Consider the following 24,020-nt stretch of genomic DNA (forward strand, 5'->3'; position numbering starts at 1 on the left):
TGGGGGCGTAAAGATTTTCACTAAAGATGAGTCAGATAACACACCCATCTTTGCTAAGGCATCCGCACACGCATTACTTCCCGTAGCGTATGGTTAATCGCAACCTCCCAATCTCTAGCGAGGAGTTGACGAATACTAAAGACTTCATTAGCGAATCTGTGGTGAGCAGACACACCGTCCCTAATAAGGTTAACTAACTGAAGCGAGTCTGAGTAACATGTAACCCGACGAAACCCACTTTCCCAACATATGTGTAAACCATGTAACACAGCCATGAGTTCTACGAATAAGATACTTCGAACATTAGCAGCTCCGTAGAAACCCGAAATAAAAACACCGTTATGATCCCGAATCAGACCACCGTAACCAGCTGAACTTGTAGCGCCGAAAAGGCTTCCATCAACATTGAGACACACGGTACCTTCCATAGGTGGGGACCAAGATACTAAACACGGGTTAACGGGCGTAACTGCTACCGAATGCGGAGGCATAAAAGCAGCTTCACATGATTTTAGCAAGGAATAAATCTTTCCCATACTAGTGTGAGTATTTTCTCTATGGTTATTGAAGACAATCTCATTCCTTCCACACCAAATCACCCAGAGAGCAATGAAGAAGAGCGATCCATGAATCTTACCCATATTCTTATACCATGTGAACGTGTCAGCCCCTTGGGAAGAGTTGCGATTAAAGACCAAACCAGTCAGATTCCACACTCGTGCTGCATCCGGACACGAGAATAGGCAGTGATCGATGTTCTCAGAGGTTCCTGCACAGCGAGGACAAATATCGGTGTTGCAGACCCGACGGTGTTGCAGAACTGCGCGCACAGGAATGGATTCATGAATGAGTTGCCAGACAAAAAATTGAATATTTGCTAGGAGATTAAGCTGCCAAATCCACTTCCAGTTGACATGATCATTAAGCAGTGCTGGGTTCAAAAGCCAATTATAAGCATCCTTGACGGAGTACATACCCGAATTCGAGTTACTCCAAGTCCAAACATCAGGCAAATTCTGCACTACTCTAGGTTGGGTTGCTGTGATAGCATTGACAACATTGTCTGGAAGATTAGTATACAAAAAATTAAAATTCCACTTACCGTCAAACCAAACATCCTTAATCCTTGCGGAAGTATCCTGAATTGCTACATAGGGTACAACCGTACATAACTTTTCTTTAAGAATCCAAGGGTCATACCATTGTGAACCCATCTTTCAGCATTTGCACGGCCTTCGCCATTGAGTTCCAGATCACAGACCCACCAGTAACAGTTACGTTAAAAGGCAGCTGCCCCTTCAGGTATCTATCGTTGAAGAGACTTACCCACAACTTATCCGGTGTCTGAAGAATCTCCCATAAAAGTTTACCAAGGAGTGCCGTGTTATGAGACGAGAACTTCTCACACCAAGGCCCCCATATTTGCGTGGTTGAGTAATTTTCTTCCAACTCACCAGATGCATCCCAGAATCTCCGGTACCTTTCCAACTTAATATTACAAGAGTGAAGTATAGCTTTTTATTTATTTTACAGAAACAAAAATCGTATCCACTCAATATTCATGAATTAAAATGAAAATTAACCCTTTATTTTTTTAGTTTATTGTTATTTTAAAATTAATTTATTATTATTTTGAATTTAATATTGGTGGTAAATCTTTGATAGAAGGACACATTAGAATGAGGGTGACCCTCTTTGAACATACTCTCTCCTTCCATTTTCAAAACAAACTCATAAGTCTTTAGCCATGATTTTTTCTTAGCATTCTCTTAAATGGTTAAAACTTTTCTTTTCCAATATCTACATTACACACTAACAAATCTCAATATCATTGTAACACACACTCTCTTGTTTATATTTAGTTCATAAGAGACAAATTACCCGATATTTTAATGCCATTTTTTTGTCATTATTTGTAGAAAACACAATTAGCTACTATAATAAAAGGTAGTAAAATTTTCTTAATATTAAGCAATCATAGCAATGCCTTATTGAATTGAAACTACAATCAAATGTTGATATATTTCAACTTATTATGAGAATCATGACATTTAAATCTCTCAATCTACAATACAACAGCACATTTGTGAGTTGATACAAGTGCCACCATTAGGGTAGTCCCTTGCTCTGCAAGTCAGGCTACAATTGACATCGGGATTTATGCATTCTCCAATAAAACATTTCATTGATGTTCCGTCAACATCTCCTAAAATTAACAAAACACCATTAAAAATATTATCTAATATTTATTGGGAAAAACAAATTGGGAATTATCATTTTTTTTTTTTGCATTTTAAATTGGGAATTATTTTATAGTTGCAAGTCTTGTAATTGAAAATTTAACGAAGTTGAGTTATAGAACAAATAAATAATTTATTACCTGCAAGTACGAACGAAACCATGCACACAATTGCAAATGTAAAAAGGAGGATATTGATTTGAGCTGCCATTGCCATTCTACTTGTGATCTTTAATTCTAAATGATTATTTACAAAGAAACACCATGAGATAGGCTATTTATAGGATGACTAGGGCTCATAATTTTTTTTATTGTATATCATTAATGAATTAAAATATTAAAAGGAAATAATAAACATTATATTTTCAAAAAATCACTATATTTTCAAATATTTGACAAAAAAATAAGGAAATAAAATAAAAATCACTATTTTATATTTAGTCTTATTAAGTTATAATTTTTTTTTTACTAAACTCTATTTGGATCGATGAAATATAATGGAATGGAGCGGAACAGAATATAGTGGTGTGGAATGAAGTGGAATTGAGCAGAATGAAATAAATCTTCCATTTCATTGTTTGGATATTTTAAAAAGGAGAGGAATAAAATTGAAGACAAGTGGTGATATTTGATGAAATTCATTCTGTCATATTCCATTTCATTATTATTTTACAAATCCAAACAATGGAACATTATACATACTCCATCTTGTTTTATTCTATTCCATCGATCCAAACATAGCTCTAAGAGTCTTATTACTATTTCTCTATTTATATTACGCTTTTATTATTTTTTGTCAAGTAGCCTAGTAGATAGAAAATACACCTTAAAGGTGAATAAGTAGAGTGTTCCGAGTTCGAACACATGCTCCTGCACATAAATGCGATATTCCTATCAACTGAGCTAAGCTCACAAACTTTATTTTTATCGAAAAGAAGAGAGGAAATTGAAAGAGTTGTTATTTTCTCTAAAGTTTGTGGTTTGCTTTCAATCTCATATTTGTATACTTATGTTGATTGTTTTCATATATAATCTCTTACGTGCAAATTATAAATGTGGTGTTATCTTGTTTCTATACTATTCTTATATTACATCCACTAATATTATAATATAGTAGCTACATCTTTTTGTATATAATGCATAGTTGCATACAAAAGGATAATGTTTGTACTTTACATTTAATTTAAATATATCTATTACAATAATGAGATAACTTTTCCACATTGATTATGAATTGAATAAAATATTGATAAACATAATACTATAAGATTTTGAGTGAAGATGTGGCCTACATCTCACTCTCTTGTAATTTTGGAGCAGATGGACCCATTGTTTATCTTGTGCCCCCAAGCTCTCCAACGAGTGATACTAGAGCCCTAGTTTGACTTGGTGAGAGAGCGAGAATATATCTTGATATTGGATCAATTATAAGATGTGTGAACTCACACTTAATTGAAGGGAATAATATTGAGTTTCAAGTGTTGGTGGTTAAGTCTCACATCGACTATAAATAGATAAAATGACAGATAAATAAATGACATCTTCTTTTGTGATCCTAAAACATTTAGGCGTGTTGTTTCGCTCATGCCCCATACTCCGCCACCGTATTTAGTTCATATTTATGAATTACACGAATGGAAAAAAAAATGATATTATAGCATTTTTGTAAAAATAATATAAATTAAAACATAAAAAATTATCATCTAATTGAAAAGTTACTATAAAAAATATAGTTAAATGTGTAAGCTTAATAAAATATGTTATATTTACTTATAACTTTTTAAAAAAAGTAAATTTATGATTTATTAATTTGATTTAATGTTTTTATAGAAATCAAACTAGAGTTTAATTGATATTTAGTGCTGATGTAAAAATTATTTACACTTACATACAATTATATCTCAATAAAATTGATAATTATGAGGAACTAATAGTGATGTATTTGAGTAATATGCATGAAGTACTAGGTTCGACCATCTCTAACTCCATTAAAGACAAAAAGTGAAATTCTTTTGATCTAAAATCACTTTTATGGTCTAGTAGTGAGAAATTTGAGTAATATGCATGAGGTACTAGGTTCGATCACCTCTAACACCATTGTAACAAAAAAATGACTTTTATTTTAAAAAATTTAAGTCAAAATTCGGTGTCAAATTTATTTAACTTTATCCAAATTAATTAGTGAATTTGTTGGGCCGTTAATGAGCTTTAGCCTCTTTCATCATAATAAAGTCATAAATAAGTTGGAATCCGTTATAAAATTAGGGTTCGTCTCAAAACAGAGTGAACGAACAGTGAAGAAGAAGAAGAAAAACACACATGGAGAAGAAGACGACGAAGCTGTGTCTGTATCTACCTACTGAATTGATCATTCAAATCCTTCTCAGATTAACGGTGAAATCTCTTATACGTTTCAAATCCGTTTGTAAGACATGGTTTACTCTTATCTCTGATCCCAATTTTGCAAATTCACATTTTCAATTTCCCGCCACACACACTCGTAAAATTCTCTCTTTATCATCAACTACACCTCCTCAAATTCAATCTATAGATTTTGAAGAAAATTTGGTTAGCAATTTTTCTGCTCCACTCAACCTATTTAAATTTAATATTTCTAATTTTCCTCTTCAAATTAAAGGTTCATGTAGAGGGTTTCTATTTTTGTGCAATTCTTGGAAATTCTACTTATGGAATCCATCCACTGGATTTTACAAGCAAATACCTTTATCTAATTCTTGTTATTCAAGATATCTATACGGTTTTGGTTATGACGGATCGAGAGATGATTATGTGGTGGTTTTAATGGGCTATAATACAAATGTAGTTTATCATACATCACGATTCGAGTTTTTTTCATTGAGAGATAATAAGTGGAAACAAATTAAGGGTAGTCACTTGTCTTATAAGAATGCCCTTCCTAATGCCAATAGAGACATTGGGGGTACGATACTTAATAGTGCTATTCATTGGTTGGCTTTTCGTTGTGATTTTATGGTGGATGGTATTGTTGCCTTTGATTTAATGGAAAGGAAATTGCTAGAGATGTGCCTTCCAGACGAGATTGACATCGTACCCAACGATTGTGGTTTGTGGGTATCTGGAGAATTTCTCAGTCTATGGGCTATGAGGAGGCATCATATAGTTGACATATGGGTGATGAAAGAATACAAAGTGAGTTCGTCTTGGATTAAGACTCATGTTTTTCCTATTAATGCCACTCCTTACTTTTCCCCTATATACTCTACCAAAAATGGCGATATTGTTGGAATAGATGATGGTATTGGACTGATGAAGTATAATGGTAAAGGACAGTTGTTAGGGCAATGCTCCTTTTGTGATGATCCAAGTGAATCCCAAGTGGTCATATATACAGAATCTGTACTCTCGCTACCTGGTGACATTGAGCAAGTTTAAGATGACGACACAAACAAGAAGAATTAGGTTTTGAAATATTCTCCTTTACCATTTTCTTTATATTTATAATTTATAATTATATTATGAACTCTTAGGTGGCTGCATTTGTAGGCTAATATGTGTTTGACTACATTTGTAACATGAGCTAGTATGCGACATGAGCTAATTCGCGATGTCATTAAATGTTTATTGGTTAACTATTTTTAATATGCTTATTGGAAATATTGACTACTTTGTTTGTGATTCACTCATATGTATGCATATGCATTCGTAACTGGATTGGGTTCTAAATGTATGTTATTATCGCTGCTTGAAGTTGTTTTATATGGTAAATTAATCTGATGTGTTTATGCACATCAAAGGAAAAATAAGGTTTTGGTTTTCAGTGGACCCTATTAACTTAAATTCTTAACACTTTATTCAATGATTAAAGCTAAGGAAAAATAATTTTTTTTAAAGTTAAAATGTGGTATATCAGTAAGATGAAAACGTACTCCTGTATGATAGCTTTGCATGGATGTTTGCATTTGTGACTTTGCACAATGAAAACAAGGTAAAACTGTGGTTTGATGACAGATTGCTTCAAGAAACTAGCTATGCAATCAGTCATCTAAAAGCTTTTCAATGAAGAGAATGCAACAATAAAACAAGTATGACAGATAGATAATTTGATAGAGTTGAGAGGATTAAGAGTTCACTTAAAAGTAATACTCCCTCTAGATTTATGTAATGATGTATTTGGTTTAAAAAATACACCAAATACATCGATCATTCCATGAATCTAAAAAGCAAACTTTTTTTATATTAAGAACAAGAGAGGTTATTAAATTCTATCGTAAATTCTTAATGAGGTTGTGATTCTCGCTGACCTTTAATTGGGTTGTATCTCCCTTAATTTCTTCTTCTTCTTCTATCAATTGATAACCTATATGATGGAGTAGTAAACATGTCCTTTAACATTAAATTCTATATTTTTTCTAAAAGAGATTTTAGCCACTTGCATGAAGTTACGATAATTCTTCGTTATACTTTTATCAAAAAGTATTCGATTGAAGGAATTTTTTATGCCGATAATACTGATGTGAAGTGTATTTGATACACATATAATGTCTGAACTTGAGATAAAGAAATGAGAAAAAACACGCTGTCAGGGTACACATTTTATTTGGGCACTGGTGCAATTTTATGGTCTTCAAAGAAACAATCGATCGTCAGGCTTTCTACGGGAGAAACAAAATACTGCAGAAACAAAATACGTAGTAGTAACCAATTGTGCTACTCTAACAATATGGGTGAAAAGAATTTTAGAAGTGGTGCATCAAAATTAGAATACTCCTACAAAGATATATTGGGATAAGAAGTCAACGATTGTTTTTTTTGAACAATGAAGAAGTCAACGATTGTACTGTCTAAGAATCCTGTTTTCTATTGACGGTCCAAGTATATTGCTATTCAATTGCACAAGACACGAGAATTAGTTACTTAGAAAGAAGTGGTGATCAAGTATTATCCCACTCAAGAACAAGCTGCATATATATTTACAAAACCGTTAAGTTTAGAAGCCTATAAAAGATACACCGTGTACAATTGAATGGATGAAATATTGTGTTGAAGTTAAATTTTCTTCCTCTGTTTCTCTCGCAGCACAGAAGCAGAGTATATTGTGGCCAGCAAATGACTGCACCAAAATATTGTAATTTTCTCTATGACCTTCTTTCTATATATTCACTAAGCACTTCATTCAGTGGTTATAATTACAAAATCAAGCTTGAATTTTTATTTTTTTATGATCTTCATCTTCATTCAGTGTTTATAATCACAAAATCTATGACCTTCTTCCTCTGTTTCTCTCGCAGCACAGAAGCAATATACACAAAAAATAAGTAAGATGAAGATCATAGAGAAAATTACAATATTTTGGTGCAGTTATTTGCTGGCTACACTATCTACTCTGCAGTGGCTTTCCTCAGTCAAATCTTTAAATTTGATCACTAGGGGTTCCTCCGAATTGCCGTTGCTTGAAAATGATTCACCATGTCTTCTGCAGCTTGTAACAATATTCGGCTTTAACAAGCTACTATCTCTGCCTAAAATGTTTCTGAACTCTACTTCTCTTCATCACTTGGATCTTATTTATATTTGCTCTCTCACTGCATTTCCAGTGAATAGTCTTCCCACTTCATTATAGTCACTTCATATAGATGAGTGTCAGAATTTAACATTCTTGCCTCCTGAAACATGGAGCAATTGCACATCACTTGTTACTTTAGAGTTAAAAAATTGTTGCGATGCACTTACCTCCTTTCAACTAGATGGTTTTCCTGTTCTTCGAAGTCTTTCCATTGAAGGCTGTAGCAGTCTGGAGTCCGTTTCTATTTCAGAAAATGCCTCCCTTGCCCTGCCAACTCTCCAAACACTTCGAGTCATGCACTGTGACGCACTTAGATCACTGCCTAAACGGATGGACACCCTCACCGCTCTTGAAAGTTTGACTCTCGACAGTTTATCATTGTGTTGTGAAGTAGCTTGTCTCCCTCCCAAATTACAATTTATTCACATTGAATCCCCGAGGATAACTACACCTGTGACTGAATGGGGTTTACGAAACCTTTATGCTTTATCTGATTTGCATATTGGAGGTGATAACATTGTTAACACCTTGCGGAAAGAGCAATTGCTGCCCACTTACCTTGTGTATCTGACAATAACTAATCTCTCTGAAATGAAGTGCTTATGTTGTTCAAGCCTTGAGTCTTATAAAGACTTTTTTCCTTCTTTTCTGAAATCACTTGTATTCGTAGATTGTCCGAAACATAAGTAATTGCCAGACAGGTTGCCTTCCACTTTGGAAACACTGGAATTTGATGACTGTCCAAGACTTGGGTTATTGCCAAGACATGGGTTTCCTTCCTCTCTTAAGGTGCTGAGCATTAGCCGATGCCCGCTTTTAAAAGCAAGGTATGCCACTCCGAGAAGGGGTCATGTGTCCAAGATCGCTCACATCCCTGTAGTAAAAATAAATTATGAAGTGACAATATGAGCCATGGGAAAGGAAAAGAAGAATTGCACTTCCATTTCAGGTACATTTTTCTTTTATGTCACCGGTCAAGAAGAATATAATGTTTTCAATTATAGGAGATATGTAATATAGTCAAGTTCGAGAACTACTTATGTGGTAGACAATGTTCATGTAACTATTAACACATTGTATACAACAAGAGTCCTGGTCATTGTTTGGGATTTTCAAATCACCTGATGGTGCCAAGATTCTATCTAAACACAATAATCAATCTTTGGATAATTTGATGATATTATGAGTTAAACTCTGTTTAGTAGATCATTCTTCAAAGGTTGAGTGACATGAACAATTAATCTTGTGTTGTCTTCAATTTGTTTTATAAAACCTTGATATTGCATCAATTTTGCAGAAGAGAATGTAGACAATGTATTTTCACGCATAATCAAAACTGTAACGCATCCTGCCCAAGCAAAATTATCCTTCAGGATATTTTTGTCAGGTTAGAATATACAACTGTACCTTTACCTTGTACTGGTATTTTATTTTCATATGCATGATTAAGTTAAGGATTTACTGGGTGTTTTGATTTTAGACATTGAGCAAACAATGTGCCAATCTTCCTCATTGGGGAATCCGTGTTAATAATCAAATGGCTGAATATCCATATTGTCAATTCATCCCTGCTGGTCAGTGTGTCTCCTCATGATGATGCCCCCGAGGTATGCAATTCCTCACTTAATTAGCTTGAAACTCTTTTCTCTGCTCTTTGCCTCGTTTTTATTGCAAGAAGACGATTGGTACAGCTAGATTGGTTGGTGGTCTCTACACAATTGAGTCTATTCCTAATCCGGTTTTCCCTGTTATTTCTCATTCTATTTCCAATTGTAGCACAAATAATGTTTCTGATGCTGTTATTTGGCATATGAGATTAGGCCATATTTCTTTTGATAGGCACCAATGTATCTCGACTCAATTTCCCTTTATTCATTTTAATAAAACAAGAGTTCCTTGTGATGTTTGCCACTTTGCTAAACAAAGAAAGTTGCTACATCCAAATAGTGTCACTAAAACCACTCATATTTTTGATATTCTTCATGCTGACATTTGGGGTCCGTACTCTCATACTTCTATTTTAGAACACAACTATTTTTTAACTCTTGTTGATGACTTCAGTAGACATGCTTGGGTTATCCGTATGAAATCTAAAGCAGAAACTAGAAAACATTTAACCAATTTTATTTCCTTTGTTGAAACACAATTTGGTACTAAACTAAGTGTTTAAGTGATAATGGTGTTGAATTCCTTCTGCATGACTTTCTTTTATCCAATGGAATTCTTCACCAAAGATCTTGTGTGGAAACCCCACAACAAAATGGCACTGTTGAAAGGAAACACCAACATATTTTGAATGTTGCTAGAGCACTTTCCTTTCAATCTAATCTTCCCAAAATTTTTTGGAACTTTGCCATTCAACATGCTGTGCATCTCATCAATAGAATTCCCACACCTCTTCTTTCCAACAAATCTCCTTATGAGATTCTTTACAATAAACCACCTGTCTTCTTACATCTTAAAACTTTTGGTTGTTTATGTTATGCCTCCACTTTACACACACATAGGACGAAATTTGACTATAGAGCTCATAAGGAAGATTTCATTGGCTATAAAGAGGGTGTCAAAGGATACATCCTCTATGATTTGTCATCTCATCAACTGTTCATTTCTAGAAATGTCATCGTTTATGAACTTCATTTTCCTTTTCATTCATCCTTAAACACTAATCATACTATACCTGTCCTGTCCCTTTATCCACCACCAATTCTGCCTTTCTTTTTTATTCTCTCCCTGTCGAAAATAACTTGACTACTCCCACTCTTGATTCAACTTTATCTTCACCTGGCAGTTCCACCACTGCCAACATTTCCATTGTACCACATATGTCTTCTCCTAGTAATCCTAGTGAGCCTTCTCCGGCTTCCTCTCCTTTGCCTCCTACTCAACCCCTTAAGCATTCTACCAGAATTATAAATAGACCAAGTCACTTGCAAGATTACCATTGCGAATATACTAGCTGCACTAATTCATCTTCAGGTATTAATACTGCTGTTTCTTATCCTTTATCTTCTGTTTTGTCCTATAATAATTGTTCTTCTTCTTATAAAAATTTCTAACTCTCAGTTACTACTAACCCTGAACTCAAAACCTTTATTCAAGCCTCTAAACATGAATGTTGGCAAAAGGCTATGCAAGCAGAGCTTAATGCACTTTCTTTGAACAAAACCTGGACTATTGTTGACCTTCCTGCAGGAAAAACCCCTATTGGATGTCGTTGGGTCTATCGGATTAAATACCATGCTGATGGCACCATTGAGCGCTATAAAGCTCGCCTTGATGCTAAAGGCTTTACTCAAATGGAGGGGGTTGATTATTTTGAGACCTTCAACCCTGTGGCTAAGTTAACCACTGTTAGAGTCTTACTTGCCTTAGCTGCTGCTAAAGGATGGTTTTTAGAACAATTGGACATTAATAATGCATTTTTGCATGGCGAATTAAATGAGGAGGTATATATGTCTTTACCCCCTGGTTTTGAAATCCCAAATTCTGACTGTTCCAATAGTGTGTGCAGACTGCACAAATCTCTCTATGGTTTAAAGCAAGCTTACTACAACCTTAATTTCCCTCGGATATTCTCAATCTCAAGCTGATCACTCACTCTTTGCGAAAGCTTCTGATTCTACTTTCACTGCATTGTTAGTGTATGTAGATGACATTGTATTGACTGGTAACTCAATGTCTGAAATTCATTTTGTCAAGCAGACTTTGGATAGTCGGTTTAAAGTAAAAGATCTTGGCCCTTTGAGATTCTTTCTTGGTCTTGAAGTTGCTCATACCAAGGATGGTATTTCCCTCAACCAAAGAAAATACACTTTGGAATTACTTAATGATAATGGTAAACTTGCTACTAAACCTGCCACAACACCATGTAACCCTTCCACTAAGCTCACCAATGAAGGTAGCCCTCCTTACTCTGATAATTCTGCCTACAGAAGATTTGTGGTCGGCTTCTTTATCTTACTCATACCAGGCCAGATATAGCATTTTTAGTTCAGCAGCTTAGTGAATATGTTTCTCAGCCTCTTGAATCTCATTTTCATGCTGCAAACCGTGTGCTCAGGCATCTCAAATCTGCCCCTTCTCAAGGACTCCCCCCCCCCTCTAACTCTCTCCAATTATCTGGTTTTGCCAATTCTGATTGGGCCTGCTGTTTGGATACTAGAAAATCCATTACTGGTTACTGTGTGTTTCTTGGTTCTGCACTTGTTTCATGGAAATCTAAAACAATCTACTGTTTCCCGATCCTCCTCTGAAGTAGAATACAGGGCATTAGCTAGCTTGTCTTGTGAGATTCAATGGCTTCACTATCTCCTTGCTGACTTACACATTCCCATAACGTCCCCTTCTTCAGTTTATTGTGACAATGTTTCAGCAATCTATCTGGCTCATAACCCTACTTTTCATGAGCGCACCAAGCATATAGAGATTGATTGCCATGTGATTAGAGAGAAGATTCAAAAGGGCATCATTCATCTATTATCTGTTCATTCTTCATCTCAACTTGCTGATGTATTTACTAAACTCATATTTACTAAACCAATCGGTTTTGTCTACATATTGCTCCATTTTTATTGGATTCGGTACTTCATTGGGTTTACAACATAACAATTTAAAAGCATATTATTAGTCAATTTAAAAGTTTATTTTATACAAATATATTTAAATAGTCCCAAGAGCCTAACACGTGAACTAAAATAAGCCTGATCTATGTTTTAAAAAGTCTAACACGTGTCCATATAATCTGACTCATTTTATTAATAAATAAGCTTCTAATTTTTTTTTAATCTTCTATATTTTTTTTTGGTCAAGATCTTCTATATTTAATTTAAAGAAAAAAAGAGTCTAACCGAACATTTATAAAACCTGTGAGATTTGTATAAAAAAAAAAAACCCCGTGAGATGGCCTATTTCTACACACCACAAACTATAAAACCTAATAACACACATAATTCGCAATCCTCTATAAAGCTTGACGGCTAATTCTCACATAGCATTGTGAAAAAAGAGGAGGAAGGCGCAGCATGGAAAAGAACAAACCACTGTATCTTCCATCTGAATTGGTTATTCAAATATTGGTAAGGTTGCCGGTGAAGTCTCTTATATGTTTCAAGTGCGTTTGTAAGTCATGGTTTTCTCTTATCTCTGATCCCAATTTTGCAAATTCACATTTTCAACTTACCGCAACACACACTCATAGAATTCTCTCCATATCACCTTTTTCTCTTAAAACTCAATCTATAGATTTTGAATCATCGCTTAACCATAAATCTACTTCACGCAACCTTAATTGGCTTCGACGGTCTAGTTATCTTAAAATTAAAGGTTCATGCAGAGGCTTTCTATTGTTAACGGCTTCTTCAAAATTATATTTATGGAATCCATCCACTGGATTTCACAGACAAATACCCGCGTCTCCTTTTTATTCTGATACCCTACTATTCAATTTCAATCTTCTATATGGTTTTGGATATGAGCAGTCAAGAGATGATTACTTGCTGGTTTCACTTTCCTATGATGTTAATCATGCTTCATCACAGTTGGAGTTTTTCTCATTGAGAGATAATACATGGAAAGATATTGAGGGTACTGGCTACCCTCATTATCTTGATCCCAAACCAGTGTCTTTGATTAACGGAGCTATTCATTGGTTGGCTTTTCGTTTTGATTTAATGGTGCATGTTATTGTTGTTTTTGATTTAATGGAAAGGAAACTGTTAGAGATTCCTACTCCAGATGGTTTTGGCCATTATGACCATTATCATAAATATATTGGTTTGTGGGTATTTGGAGATTTTCTCAGTCTATGGACTAAGAATGATCATATAGTTGAAATATGGGTGATGAGAGAATATAAAGTGCATTCGTCTTGGACTAAGACTCTTGTTTTTCCTACTAATGCCATTCCTTACTTTTCCCCTATATACTCTACCAAAAATGGTGATATTATTGGAACAAATGGTAATACTGGATTGGTGAAGTATAATGGTAAAGGACAATTGTTAAGGCAATGCTCTTACCGTGATGATCTAGGTGAACCCCAAGTGGTCATGTATACAGAGTCTCTGCTCTCACTCCCTCACTTCCTGGAAACATTGAACAAGTTTAAGAAGACGACACAAACAAGAAGATTGAGGTTTTGAAATATTCTCCTTCACCATTTTCTTGATATTTATAATTATATTGATTACATATATCTTGATAAGTGCTAAATTTCAGTGATTTTACCTATACATTTTAAGCATTTATTGACTTATTTTATAAGTCATTTGACGTAAAACTTCCAACTATCTGTAAATATTAATATTTACTAGCAAATTAGTATTTTAACTATTTTCACCTACTTTCCCTTACTTTTGTAGGTTTTAGCTATTATATATTAATTATATAAGATACATATTATTATATTATGATTAATGTTTATTTATGTGTTAATAGATCAAAAAAGAAGTGCAAGGATACAATTACAAGTGGGATTAAAAAGAAAAAGGAAACAATGCGGTCTAAATGGAAAAGAGGAGCAGAGAGTTAAGTTGCAAGTTGCAGACACCACCGTTTTGCTTTCTTCATACTAAAGGAATTGCATACTTAAGTGATATAAAAAAAAGCCTATAAAAGCATCCAGTTAGACAACACGACCAACACTAGAAACAGAGAGAGCTTCAGAGCAAAACGCAGGGAGTGAGAGCGCGGAACAGACAGAGGAAACAAAGGTGGATGCACACCAACTGTTCGAGAAATCGACACTGGTGTTGTTATTTTATCTCTTTTCTTTTCACTTGTGTAAAGCTACCATGGTAATGAGTAGCTAAAGACACTTTTGTTGGGATTAGATGTAAATTACTCTATTAGTATGTGTTTCTATCGATCATGGTTTTATATATGGTTTTAGTTATCTCTCAATATTGATGTTATCTTTGTTTTCATTGTTTTAATCTTTGATTTGAATTGTTATAGACATATACCTTTTGAATCTAAGAACTAGGATAATATCTATTGAAGTCTAAATTCTAGACATAGATTTAGGTTTAATATTCACTTAGAGTATCGAATCTTAATGCTATTGTATTGATTGACGATCCGAGACATCGGAGGTTAATAGATGCAATAGATATCTCAGCGTTATCTGAATACGGAAACGTTCGACGAGCGATACGTGATAATATTGGTAGATGACTAGAACCTGTGTAACTGATTAGGGGAATATGTATGAATGAGTGATTGAAATATAATCCCAACAATTTAATCTCTCCTACTTTCGTGTTTTCGCAACTTTCGTAATCAACCATCTTTGAAATCCTTTACTTGAAATTATATTAATTGTTGAACGGCATCGATATCGCATCAGTCTTGTGGAGACGATAAAAACATACTTACTTTTGTATTTTAACATATGTTCAAGAAACTACCTATGCAATCAGTCATCTAAAAGCTTTTCAATGAAGAGAACGCAACAATAACATGTATCAAGTATGACAGTGATAATTTGATATAGTTGAGAGGATAAAGAGCTCACTTAAAAGTAATACTCATAATTTGCAGGAACATTCTATGGTCTGTAGAGAGAGTATATTAAATTCTATCGTAAATTTTTAACGAGAATTTTGAAGGAGAATTAGATTCTGAAGGAGATACTAAAAAAACTCAACGGCCTTTGATTGAGAGTAACTATCCGTGTCTTCCCACCCGTCAGTGTGATATGCTATTTTCTCTGCCCAAAATGATTCTGACCAGCACTTTTCTTCATGAGTTGGAACTACAAAGAATTCCTTCTCTCACTGCATTTCCAGAAGATGGTCTACCCCATTCACTGAAGTCGTTGAGAATTGTTGACTGTGAGAATTTAACATTCCTGCCTCCGGAAACATGGAGAAATTACACATCCCTTGTGTATTTGGACTTAGAGAATAGTTGTGATGTGCTTACTTGTTTCCCACTCGATGGTTTCCCTGCACTCCAAGACCTTTCCATTCAAGATTGTAAGAGTCTGGAGTCCATTTTCATTTCAGAAACTTCTTCCTCTCAGTCATCAATGCTTCGAAAACTTACACTCCATTCTTGCAACGCACTTATATCACTACCTAAACAGATGGACACCCTCACAACTCTTGAAGAGTTGCTCGTCTCTAACTGTGATACACTTAGATCACTTCCTGGACTGGACACCCTCACCTCTCTTAAAAGTTTGCATCTCTGGGGTCCTCAAGAGCTAATGTTATCATTTAGTGAAGGACCTTGCCTACCTCCCAATTTGCAATCAATTTATATTGAATCTCCGAGGATCACAGTGCCACCCATGACTGAATGGGGTTTCCAACGCCTCAAAGATCTTTCAAGATTGACTATTGCAGGTGATATGGTTAACGCCTTACTGAAGGAGCCGTTGCTGCCTATTTCCCTTGTTAATCTGTCAATCAGTAAGCTCTCTACAACAAAGTCCTTAAAAGGAAACGGGCTTCGACATCTCCTCTCTCTCGAAAACCTTACCTTTTCTAAGTGTTCAGAGCTTGAGTCATGTTCAAAAGATGTGTTTCCTTCCACTCTGAAATCACTCCGTTTTAATGATTGTTCAGCACTTGAGTCATTGTCAGAAGACACTTTGCCTTCTTCTCTTAAGCGATTGAGCATCTGGCGATGCCCTCTGTTAGAAGCATGGTATGAAAATAAGGAACATTGGTCCAACATTGCTCACATCCCCGTCATTGACCTAAATGGCAAACTGACAATGTAAGACATTAAAAGCAAAGGGAAGAAGAAGGAGTTTCACTCCCATTTCAGGTACGTTTTGGTTTCACCTCCCTAGTCTCAATTGTATGCATTCAGTTGTGTGCACAATCTAAAGAGATTTGTAATTACATAGTCAAGTTCCACAGTGATTATGATATATATATAATCATGTTTTTAAATTAACAAACAAACTGAGTAAAATAGGACACAACGCAAGGCCAATATCCATGATTTGGATGCATATGTAGGTTTAGCAACACATATTCTTGGCTAAGTTGTTTTAGCAACACATATTCTTCTTAACATAAAGTCCATTTATGTAACATGTCCTCTATATAAGGTCTCGATTCGACATTCCCCCTAGTAATTCAGTTTCTTCATACTTTTGTTAACAGCAGGCAAGTCATGTTCTCAGAGAAGAAATCAGAATTGGATTGCTAAAGAAGCCAACCAAGTTTCCATTCTTTGTGATGCTGAGGTTGCTGTCAAACTCTTCTCCAATACTCCAAACCTGTTACTGTTATCTAGTTATGTTCTAATACTGTGCATATCAGAACTGAAGGTTACAAATATTGACGACTATAGTTTCAGTAAAATATATTCATCATTCAAAATCTGATTATACTCCATTTAGATTTAAATATAAAATTAAGTATTTGGACATAAATTAAGAATGTTAGTTAACCATGTTGGTCCAACTGGTAAATTCTTGACTCACACATTACAAGGTTTGGGGTTCAAACCCCGGTGTTGATATGCGAATTTCATTGTCCAGTAATATATAAATATTTCTGCTAGGGATCTTTAAGTTCTGAAGCTTTCGTGACCCTAGTGAGCCCTTAGAATAAAAGGCCATCTAAATTTTTACTGAAAAATATTATGCAAATTGCATGTAAAGTAACATATTTTCATTCTTGAAATGAGCTACATAAAGGAATAAAATAAAGGATTGTTTACAAAATTGAATATATACAATAGGTATATTCTTAGAAATCCTATGTGATAATTCATATTTGAAACATTTGTTCTCCTCAGTTGACTTGACTCTGCTACCTTAGTGCCACACATACTACATGTAAGACCTATTATTTTTCAAATAAATAAAATAAAATATAGTTACTGTCATGAGAAAGTTATTGATTTAGAAAATATTCCTTGGCCAGGAGCAAGTATTGCCAATGGATCATAAATAGATTTTCTTTGCTTGAAAATCTCCCATTTAGGACCATAATGTGTCTGCCATTCTTCTTGTGTAGTGTAGTGGGGTAAATATTGCTTTACTCCAAGATGGGCTCTTTCACAATATTCTAAAATTCTTTTGTTCTGATTTAATATGTATTCAAGTCCATCAGGTCCATTGGATGAGGGCACTGCAGAAGCAAGAAATGCCACTAAATAGAAAATATCTTCATCTGGGGTGACAACTGATGTTCTCTTGTCCCACCTGCAGATAACATTATATTTTAAATTATTATATACTTAAAATATTGGTACCATAGTTATAGTTACTATGAATCATAGATACATCTTTAAAATATGAAATTGAGTTTAATTGAGTCACAACCAATCTTATGTGTGACTTTTTTTTTGTTTTTGTAAACAAAGTGGCAAACACTACTTAAACTTATACACACAATTGCGAGTCCCGAGTTTGAACCTAGGTGAAGGCGTCCGACCTAGCAATATCAACATCGCCAATTGAACTAGAACTTATGGATCATATGTGTGACTTTCAAATTAGTTATGATAGAAGTCAAATGTTTTTAATAATATGACGATTATGATCGATTGACAGCTGAAAGTGTATATGAATTAAATGGATCCGGATTCTATGCGGTCATTAACTGCATGCAGTGGTGCAATCATTGATTCCTGACCGTTTGATATTGATCAGATGGTCCATAATAGAGATATTATGATTTTATAAAATGTGAAATTTCATTCAGAAAATTTTAGACTGCCCGGTTGAGATTGATCGGACGGTCAGAAAGTTGCAACTACACGAATGCATGCAGTCAGTTACTGCACCGAATCCAAATCCGAATTAAATCCTATTATATTTTTTAAAAAAACATGTAATATATTGTATTCAAATAACAAATTTTGTGAACCTTACTTAGATTTATTTACTGGGTAGATAAGGACAGGGCCATTGCTAGTTCCCTTGACAATATTGCCAAAGACTACCTCTGCAAAATTGTGTATTTTGCTTTTTGGTATGAAAAGATTGAGCCATGGATGTGGAACATCCCATAAACCTTTTGAACGCAATTTAACTTCTGAGATATGTACTCTGTCTAGAAAATCAACATATGTGACTTCTGTTTGAAAAAGTGTTGATGAGATATAGTTCAAGTGGGACAAGTGTTTCTCAACTTCCTGCATAAAGAAAAGGAACATAATCATTAATGATAAATAGTTAAATTAATGTTTTTTTAACTTTGTATAACATTTAATTATTTGGTTCTTGTCCCCCTTGATTTTGTATTTTTTTTAATAATTTTTTTTTGGCTTCAAAAAAATTGATTATGCAGGGCAGTCTAGTTGACGAGGCCCCGCCAGGTGGAGTCTGAGGCGGGTAGATATATGTAGCCCTACCCCTACAAACGGAGAGGCTGTTTCGATATACCTTACCGCAACCATACCATTGCATTAAGGCTCACCCTCAAACTTGTTTTAATATAAGTTATGATCTATTTTCATAAGATATCGTTAAGAGCTTATGAAAATAAGCTCAAAACAGCTTATGAACATGTCAAAAGATGTTTCTATATGCCCTCACAAATAGTCTCTCGCAAGTGCTTATACCAATATACAAGTTCGAAGAAGCCAATCCAAACAGACCTTAATTGATTATGACTTTGTATGAAATCAATATTTGTTTTCTAACCTGACTTACTTCAAAGGTATCTTCTAGACTGAAGTATTTGGCCAATTCAAGGCAGAAAAGTGTTCTTCCATCTGACTTGAACTTGCTAGCTTGAACTGGATCTTGTGGACTGAAGGATAATCTCCAGTTATTTAACAAACCAGTTCTGTTTTTAATCACAAATCCTTCAATGTAATCAAAAGCTTTTTCTGCAAAGATTAATTTCTCTTGGTCTCTTGTGAATGTAGTGAAATCTGTATATAGTACTCTAATCCATTTAACCTGTTCAAAGCAATAGAAAAATATTTGTGATCAAAATTGCAACTTGCGAAACCACTTAATGAAAATTAAAATGCATTATTACCATGGTAGGTGCTGGCTCTAGCAAGATTCTAGCTTTTGTTATGATGCCAAACTGTCCTAATCCTCCAAGTACACTGTGAAAGAGTTCACCATTTTGGTCTTCAGAACAATTTACCACCTCCCCAGTTCCTGCATTCATTCATCAATAATCTTTTTTCAATTACCCAAAAGAAAGCATTTTCTTTTTGTGTACAAATTTATTTGCAGCCTATTATTTGTTTTTACATTCTTATGTGCCCAAAGTAAAGTTACATAACTTAACATGGCTTTTTTAAAAAATGTTTCTGATGTCTTTGCAACCGTAACCTGATATAAAGCGACTGAGACCACATATTCGTAGTTGACTGTGATTCTCTATAATATGAAAAGTCACGACGCCACTATAGTTTAAACTTGGAGTTTTAGGGATTTTAAAGTTATCATGCAGCTATGTAGCACCGACACTTTATATTGAAGGCATGTTTGGTGTACGACATAAACTGACACATGTAGTTACACTCAATCATTCTACTAGTCAAATTATTACCAATGACAACATGTCAGTGTTGTCTCTGGTGTTCGTGTTTGTGTCAGTGCTTCATAGCATGTCATGTCAGTAATTCACAAGAGACAAATTAGTAGGTTATCTATTTAGAATATGGTTATTCCCCCCTTTAGTTCAATTCTTGACTATATTCACATCTTCCACATGTTTAATTACAAAAAAGATTCTCATTCTCACCAAAGTTACCAACCTGTAACAATCTCCATCTTCTGAACATTACTTATCTGTGGACCATGCCTAAAAGCCTGACCACTAACACCAGCATTGGATAAAGTACCACCAACTGTCAGATGCAAATAATCTGTCCAAGATCTTGGTGCTAAACCATACCTCAATGTCTCATTCAAAATATTTATCCACAATTCACCTCCTGACACATCCACATAAGGAAATTCTCCACCATACACCTTAATTTCATCAACATTAAGTGATTCCATATTAATCACAACTCCTCCATGAGCTTGTGCTTGACCTTGAAGTGAATGACCATGTCCTCTAGCTGCAACAGCTAGCTCAGAACTAGGACCTAAATTCCATATATGCTTTATAGTAACTGCAATATCAGAAACTGATTTTGGATTTAGTACTGTCATAGGGTAAGATTGGTACCTGTTGCCAAAGTCTCTAGCTGCATTTTTTAGGACATGTTCATCAAAACTAAAGTGTCCTTCTAAAGGAAGTGATTTTAAAGAAAAAGGGATACTTGAAATACAGAAGTTAAGTCTAATGGTAATACAACTTAGGAATAAAATCATGAAGCCTTTTATGAACAAAATGTTGTATTCATTAACAAGGTTAAATGTTGGATATCTCAATTTTTTAAGGGAAGATATGTTGGTAGTTAAAGGGTGAAGAAGGTTAAAGTTAAACATGGTGTGGAAGAAGGAGTATAGAGGGTTGTGGTTGAGTCAACTTTTCAGTTATGAGAATCAATATGAAGGTTGATATAACTAGGATTCTTTTTGGAGTTAAAAGAGAAGTAGAAGCTACTATACTTATACCAAGTTGAAAAGGAAAAGTGACAAGAAAAAGTGAGATTTTCACAAATCTCACTTTTCCAAACAGTTGCAACCACAATCCCATCTTTTCCATCATTTCATCAAAGACTCGCATGTTTCAATTTTATTTTTCTCATTAACCAATTTAACTATCTTCTACAACAACAAAAATCAAGTTTAACCCACTAAGTAGGATCGGCTACATGGATCAAACAACGCCATAATATTATGCCATATATCATATTTCTACCAAACTCATTAGTCTCGTATAGTTTTTTTGGGGTCAATTAGTCTATAATGGCTAGAAATTCACCTCTTGAAGTGAATAACTCTACCCTGCATATAAAATACAATATCCTTACAATTTGAGCTATGCTCAAAGGGACCTATCTCGTATAGTTTTACTACACATCTAACGCAACATTCTCATCCATGTATGTTTATTTTATATATAAAAGTCCAACACAATATTCTCTCCAAATTTAGAGGGAAAAAAATGTCCAAGTACTATTTGTATTTTTTCTGTCTATGATCATGACATGAGGGTAGGGATATCATATATGCCCCATGCTTATATCTACCGTTAGTATATTGAGGTGGTGGTGATAGTAGTGTTGAATATTCCATTACTTATGGAATGTGAACATCTTGTATTCCATGCCATTGAATTATATGAAAAGGACTTGTGAGATTGTATTGTATTTGTATTAATATACATTCAAGGTGAAGATATGACATTGGTAGGGTCTTTGTTGGTCCATGTGACACGTGAAGTTTTCATTCATTTGTGCTTGGTTTGGACTATGGTTATGGCCATGTAGGGACTGTAGGGACCTCTTCTTGGGGCCCCTTTTGTAGGTCAAGAAAATCTTTTGGAAGAAGAACAAATGTAAATTAACTATGATACACAACCATATGTACTACTACTACTACTGTTGCTGATGTTATTTAGAATCTTTAGTACATATCTATTTTTCATGTTTTTGTGACATGGATTGCTCACAATTCTCCGTGGTCACGCGGTCGAGAAAATCATCATCATCATTAGTGTAATAACGAAGGTCTTGTATTGTAATAACAAAAATTGACTTATTATATAGTAACTTTTCGACTGCAGAGAATTCATATCCGTGTTTTTGACCGTAGAGATCCCCATATAATCATTTTTTGCCGCAGTCAATATACAACCAAGGAGCAATACTTACAATTGAAAAACAAGAAAATGATGAATACAAAAAACGAAGCTATTGTGCGAGCTGAACATCTAAAATTCAACTAAGAGACCAAATTAAAAAGTTATTTGAAATACTATTGTTAAAATTCAACTAATAATATTTGTTATAGTTCAACCGCAATGCAAATATTATTAAGCTGAATACGAGTTCATCCGAGTTCATATCAAGGATCTCACAATTGTGAGTTTTAGTGGTGTACATTTATGACTTCATCTATAAATTGAAAAAAGAAGATAAAAAAGGACCTCTAATATAATTGTGTTTAAATTTTATAATTCTATACGATGTTGATCGATAGTTAACATATTAGATCAATTAATTAAAGAAAATGGATGTTCTTTCACACTCTTGTTTGTGTGGTCCATTGATATTTGACGGCTTCCTTATTGGGAGGGATGGATCGTAACGAGTGGGGTGTACTGATTTTTGTTTTGCTGAAAGTTAACAAATTAAAAATATATTAATTAATGGATTCATTGGATTGAAAATGACATAATCATGATATGTTAGACCAACAACATGATAATCGCGCATTCTATGTTGCATAGGTGCGGATACTGGTACCGGTACGTGGTATGACATTTAAAAAAAAAAGAAGGTATGAGTACGCTCGTATAATTTTTTTTTTATTTTTTTTTTTTTTTGGTCAGGTAGCCTAGTGGCTTGAAATTCCACCTTTAAAGATGGATAAGTGGAGTGTCCAGGGTTCGAACCCTGGCTCCTGCATATAAAATGCTGATGTCCCAACCAATTGAGCTAAGCTCATGGGGAACCGCTCGTATAATTTTTTTTTAATATAGTTATATAGTTAAAATAATACAATTATATTTTTAAAATAATTAAACATAAAAAATAGGAAACTTTAAAAGTAGTTATATTGTGGTTTACATATTTAGGAAATTAGGAGTAGTAAGACTGTGCGGATCTACTTTTAAAAATAAATAAAAATGGAAGGAGACTGAATCGATTCTAATTTTAAACTAAAGTGAATCTTTATTAAAAAAAAGTAAACAAATAAAAAAATAATGGGATTGGAATGTGTTGCAAAAAAAGAAAAAGAGAATAGTTTTTGATAAAATATGTACCACGTGTTGACCCTGAGAGTACCACGCGCGTACCCCGGAAGTACCACGCGTGTACTCACATGAAAAAACAAAAAAAAAACTCGGTAATTTGAGGGTACATACCATGGAAGTACCATAAGCGTACCGATACCCGGTACGTACCCGTGCAACATAGCCCGCATTATTTTATAGCATATTATGTGACCTCTTTTCATGTAAATGACGATTCCAACTTTAAATCATATCTTTTTTTGGTTACATTATAATAAACAAACTTTGTCTGAATAATTGATCAAATGTCCGTAAATCTAACTCAACTAGCAATTTTAACTGTTAGGTTGGAAACTTTTATCTGAATTTTAAACTCGGGAGAGTCGTAACATCCTAATTATATGTTGAGTTTTAAGTGTAAGTAGTTATCTTTCACATTAACTAT

The 24,020-nt window shown here is 34.4% G+C and overlaps 5 protein-coding genes and 1 long non-coding RNA gene across 8 annotated transcripts; 4 read left to right on the forward strand and 2 right to left on the reverse strand.

Moving 5' to 3' along the window:
* Nucleotides 1–53: 53 nt before the first annotated feature.
* Nucleotides 54–1,214, reverse strand: LOC123915340. Its single transcript, XM_045966471.1, has one exon. The coding sequence runs from the start codon at nt 1,212–1,214 to the stop codon at nt 54–56; it is 1,161 nt and encodes a 386-aa protein (XP_045822427.1).
* Nucleotides 1,215–4,518: 3,304 nt separating this feature from the next.
* On the forward strand, nt 4,519–5,821 carry LOC123914470 (F-box/kelch-repeat protein At3g06240-like). Its single transcript, XM_045965639.1, has one exon. The coding sequence runs from the start codon at nt 4,559–4,561 to the stop codon at nt 5,651–5,653; it is 1,095 nt and encodes a 364-aa protein (XP_045821595.1). The 5' UTR covers nt 4,519–4,558; the 3' UTR covers nt 5,654–5,821.
* A 2,524-nt stretch (nt 5,822–8,345) lies between these two features.
* Nucleotides 8,346–9,469, forward strand: LOC123914472. The gene is made up of 3 exons (XR_006811829.1): nt 8,346–8,733; nt 9,082–9,171; nt 9,265–9,469. It is a non-coding gene; the product is annotated as an uncharacterized LOC123914472 (long non-coding RNA).
* Nucleotides 9,470–12,655: 3,186 nt separating this feature from the next.
* LOC123914469 (F-box/kelch-repeat protein At3g23880-like) lies at nt 12,656–15,027 on the forward strand. Its single transcript, XM_045965638.1, has 2 exons — nt 12,656–13,920; nt 14,223–15,027. Exons 1-2 carry the CDS (start codon nt 12,809–12,811, stop codon nt 14,314–14,316), a joined length of 1,206 nt encoding a protein of 401 aa, XP_045821594.1. The 5' UTR covers nt 12,656–12,808; the 3' UTR covers nt 14,317–15,027.
* Nucleotides 15,028–15,086: 59 nt separating this feature from the next.
* LOC123914471 (putative disease resistance protein At3g14460) lies at nt 15,087–19,383 on the forward strand. Of its 3 annotated transcripts, XR_006811828.1 has the most exons (3): nt 15,087–16,562; nt 16,907–16,989; nt 19,046–19,383. XR_006811828.1 is itself a non-coding variant. In XM_045965640.1 (2 exons), exon 1 carries the CDS (start codon nt 15,484–15,486, stop codon nt 16,513–16,515), a length of 1,032 nt encoding a protein of 343 aa, XP_045821596.1. In that variant the 5' UTR covers nt 15,087–15,483; the 3' UTR covers nt 16,516–16,562; nt 16,907–17,095. The 3 variants fall into 3 exon arrangements, 2 of the variants coding, with proteins under 2 accessions (XP_045821596.1, XP_045821597.1); XM_045965640.1 differs by lacking the exon at nt 19,046–19,383 and having other exon boundaries at nt 16,907–17,095; XM_045965641.1 differs by lacking the exon at nt 19,046–19,383 and having other exon boundaries at nt 16,910–17,095.
* LOC123914468 (cytokinin dehydrogenase 6-like) lies at nt 17,403–21,445 on the reverse strand. The gene is made up of 5 exons (XM_045965636.1): nt 20,478–21,445; nt 19,745–19,872; nt 19,402–19,662; nt 18,628–18,890; nt 17,403–17,955 (listed from the first exon to the last, which is right to left on the reverse strand). The coding sequence occupies exons 1-5, from the start codon at nt 21,157–21,159 to the stop codon at nt 17,634–17,636; spliced, it is 1,656 nt and encodes a 551-aa protein (XP_045821592.1). The 5' UTR covers nt 21,160–21,445; the 3' UTR covers nt 17,403–17,633.
* Nucleotides 21,446–24,020: the final 2,575 nt, after the last annotated feature.

This window comes from Trifolium pratense, linkage group LG3 (assembly GCF_020283565.1).
Source record: "Trifolium pratense cultivar HEN17-A07 linkage group LG3, ARS_RC_1.1, whole genome shotgun sequence".
Classification (NCBI taxonomy): domain Eukaryota; kingdom Viridiplantae; phylum Streptophyta; class Magnoliopsida; order Fabales; family Fabaceae; genus Trifolium; species Trifolium pratense.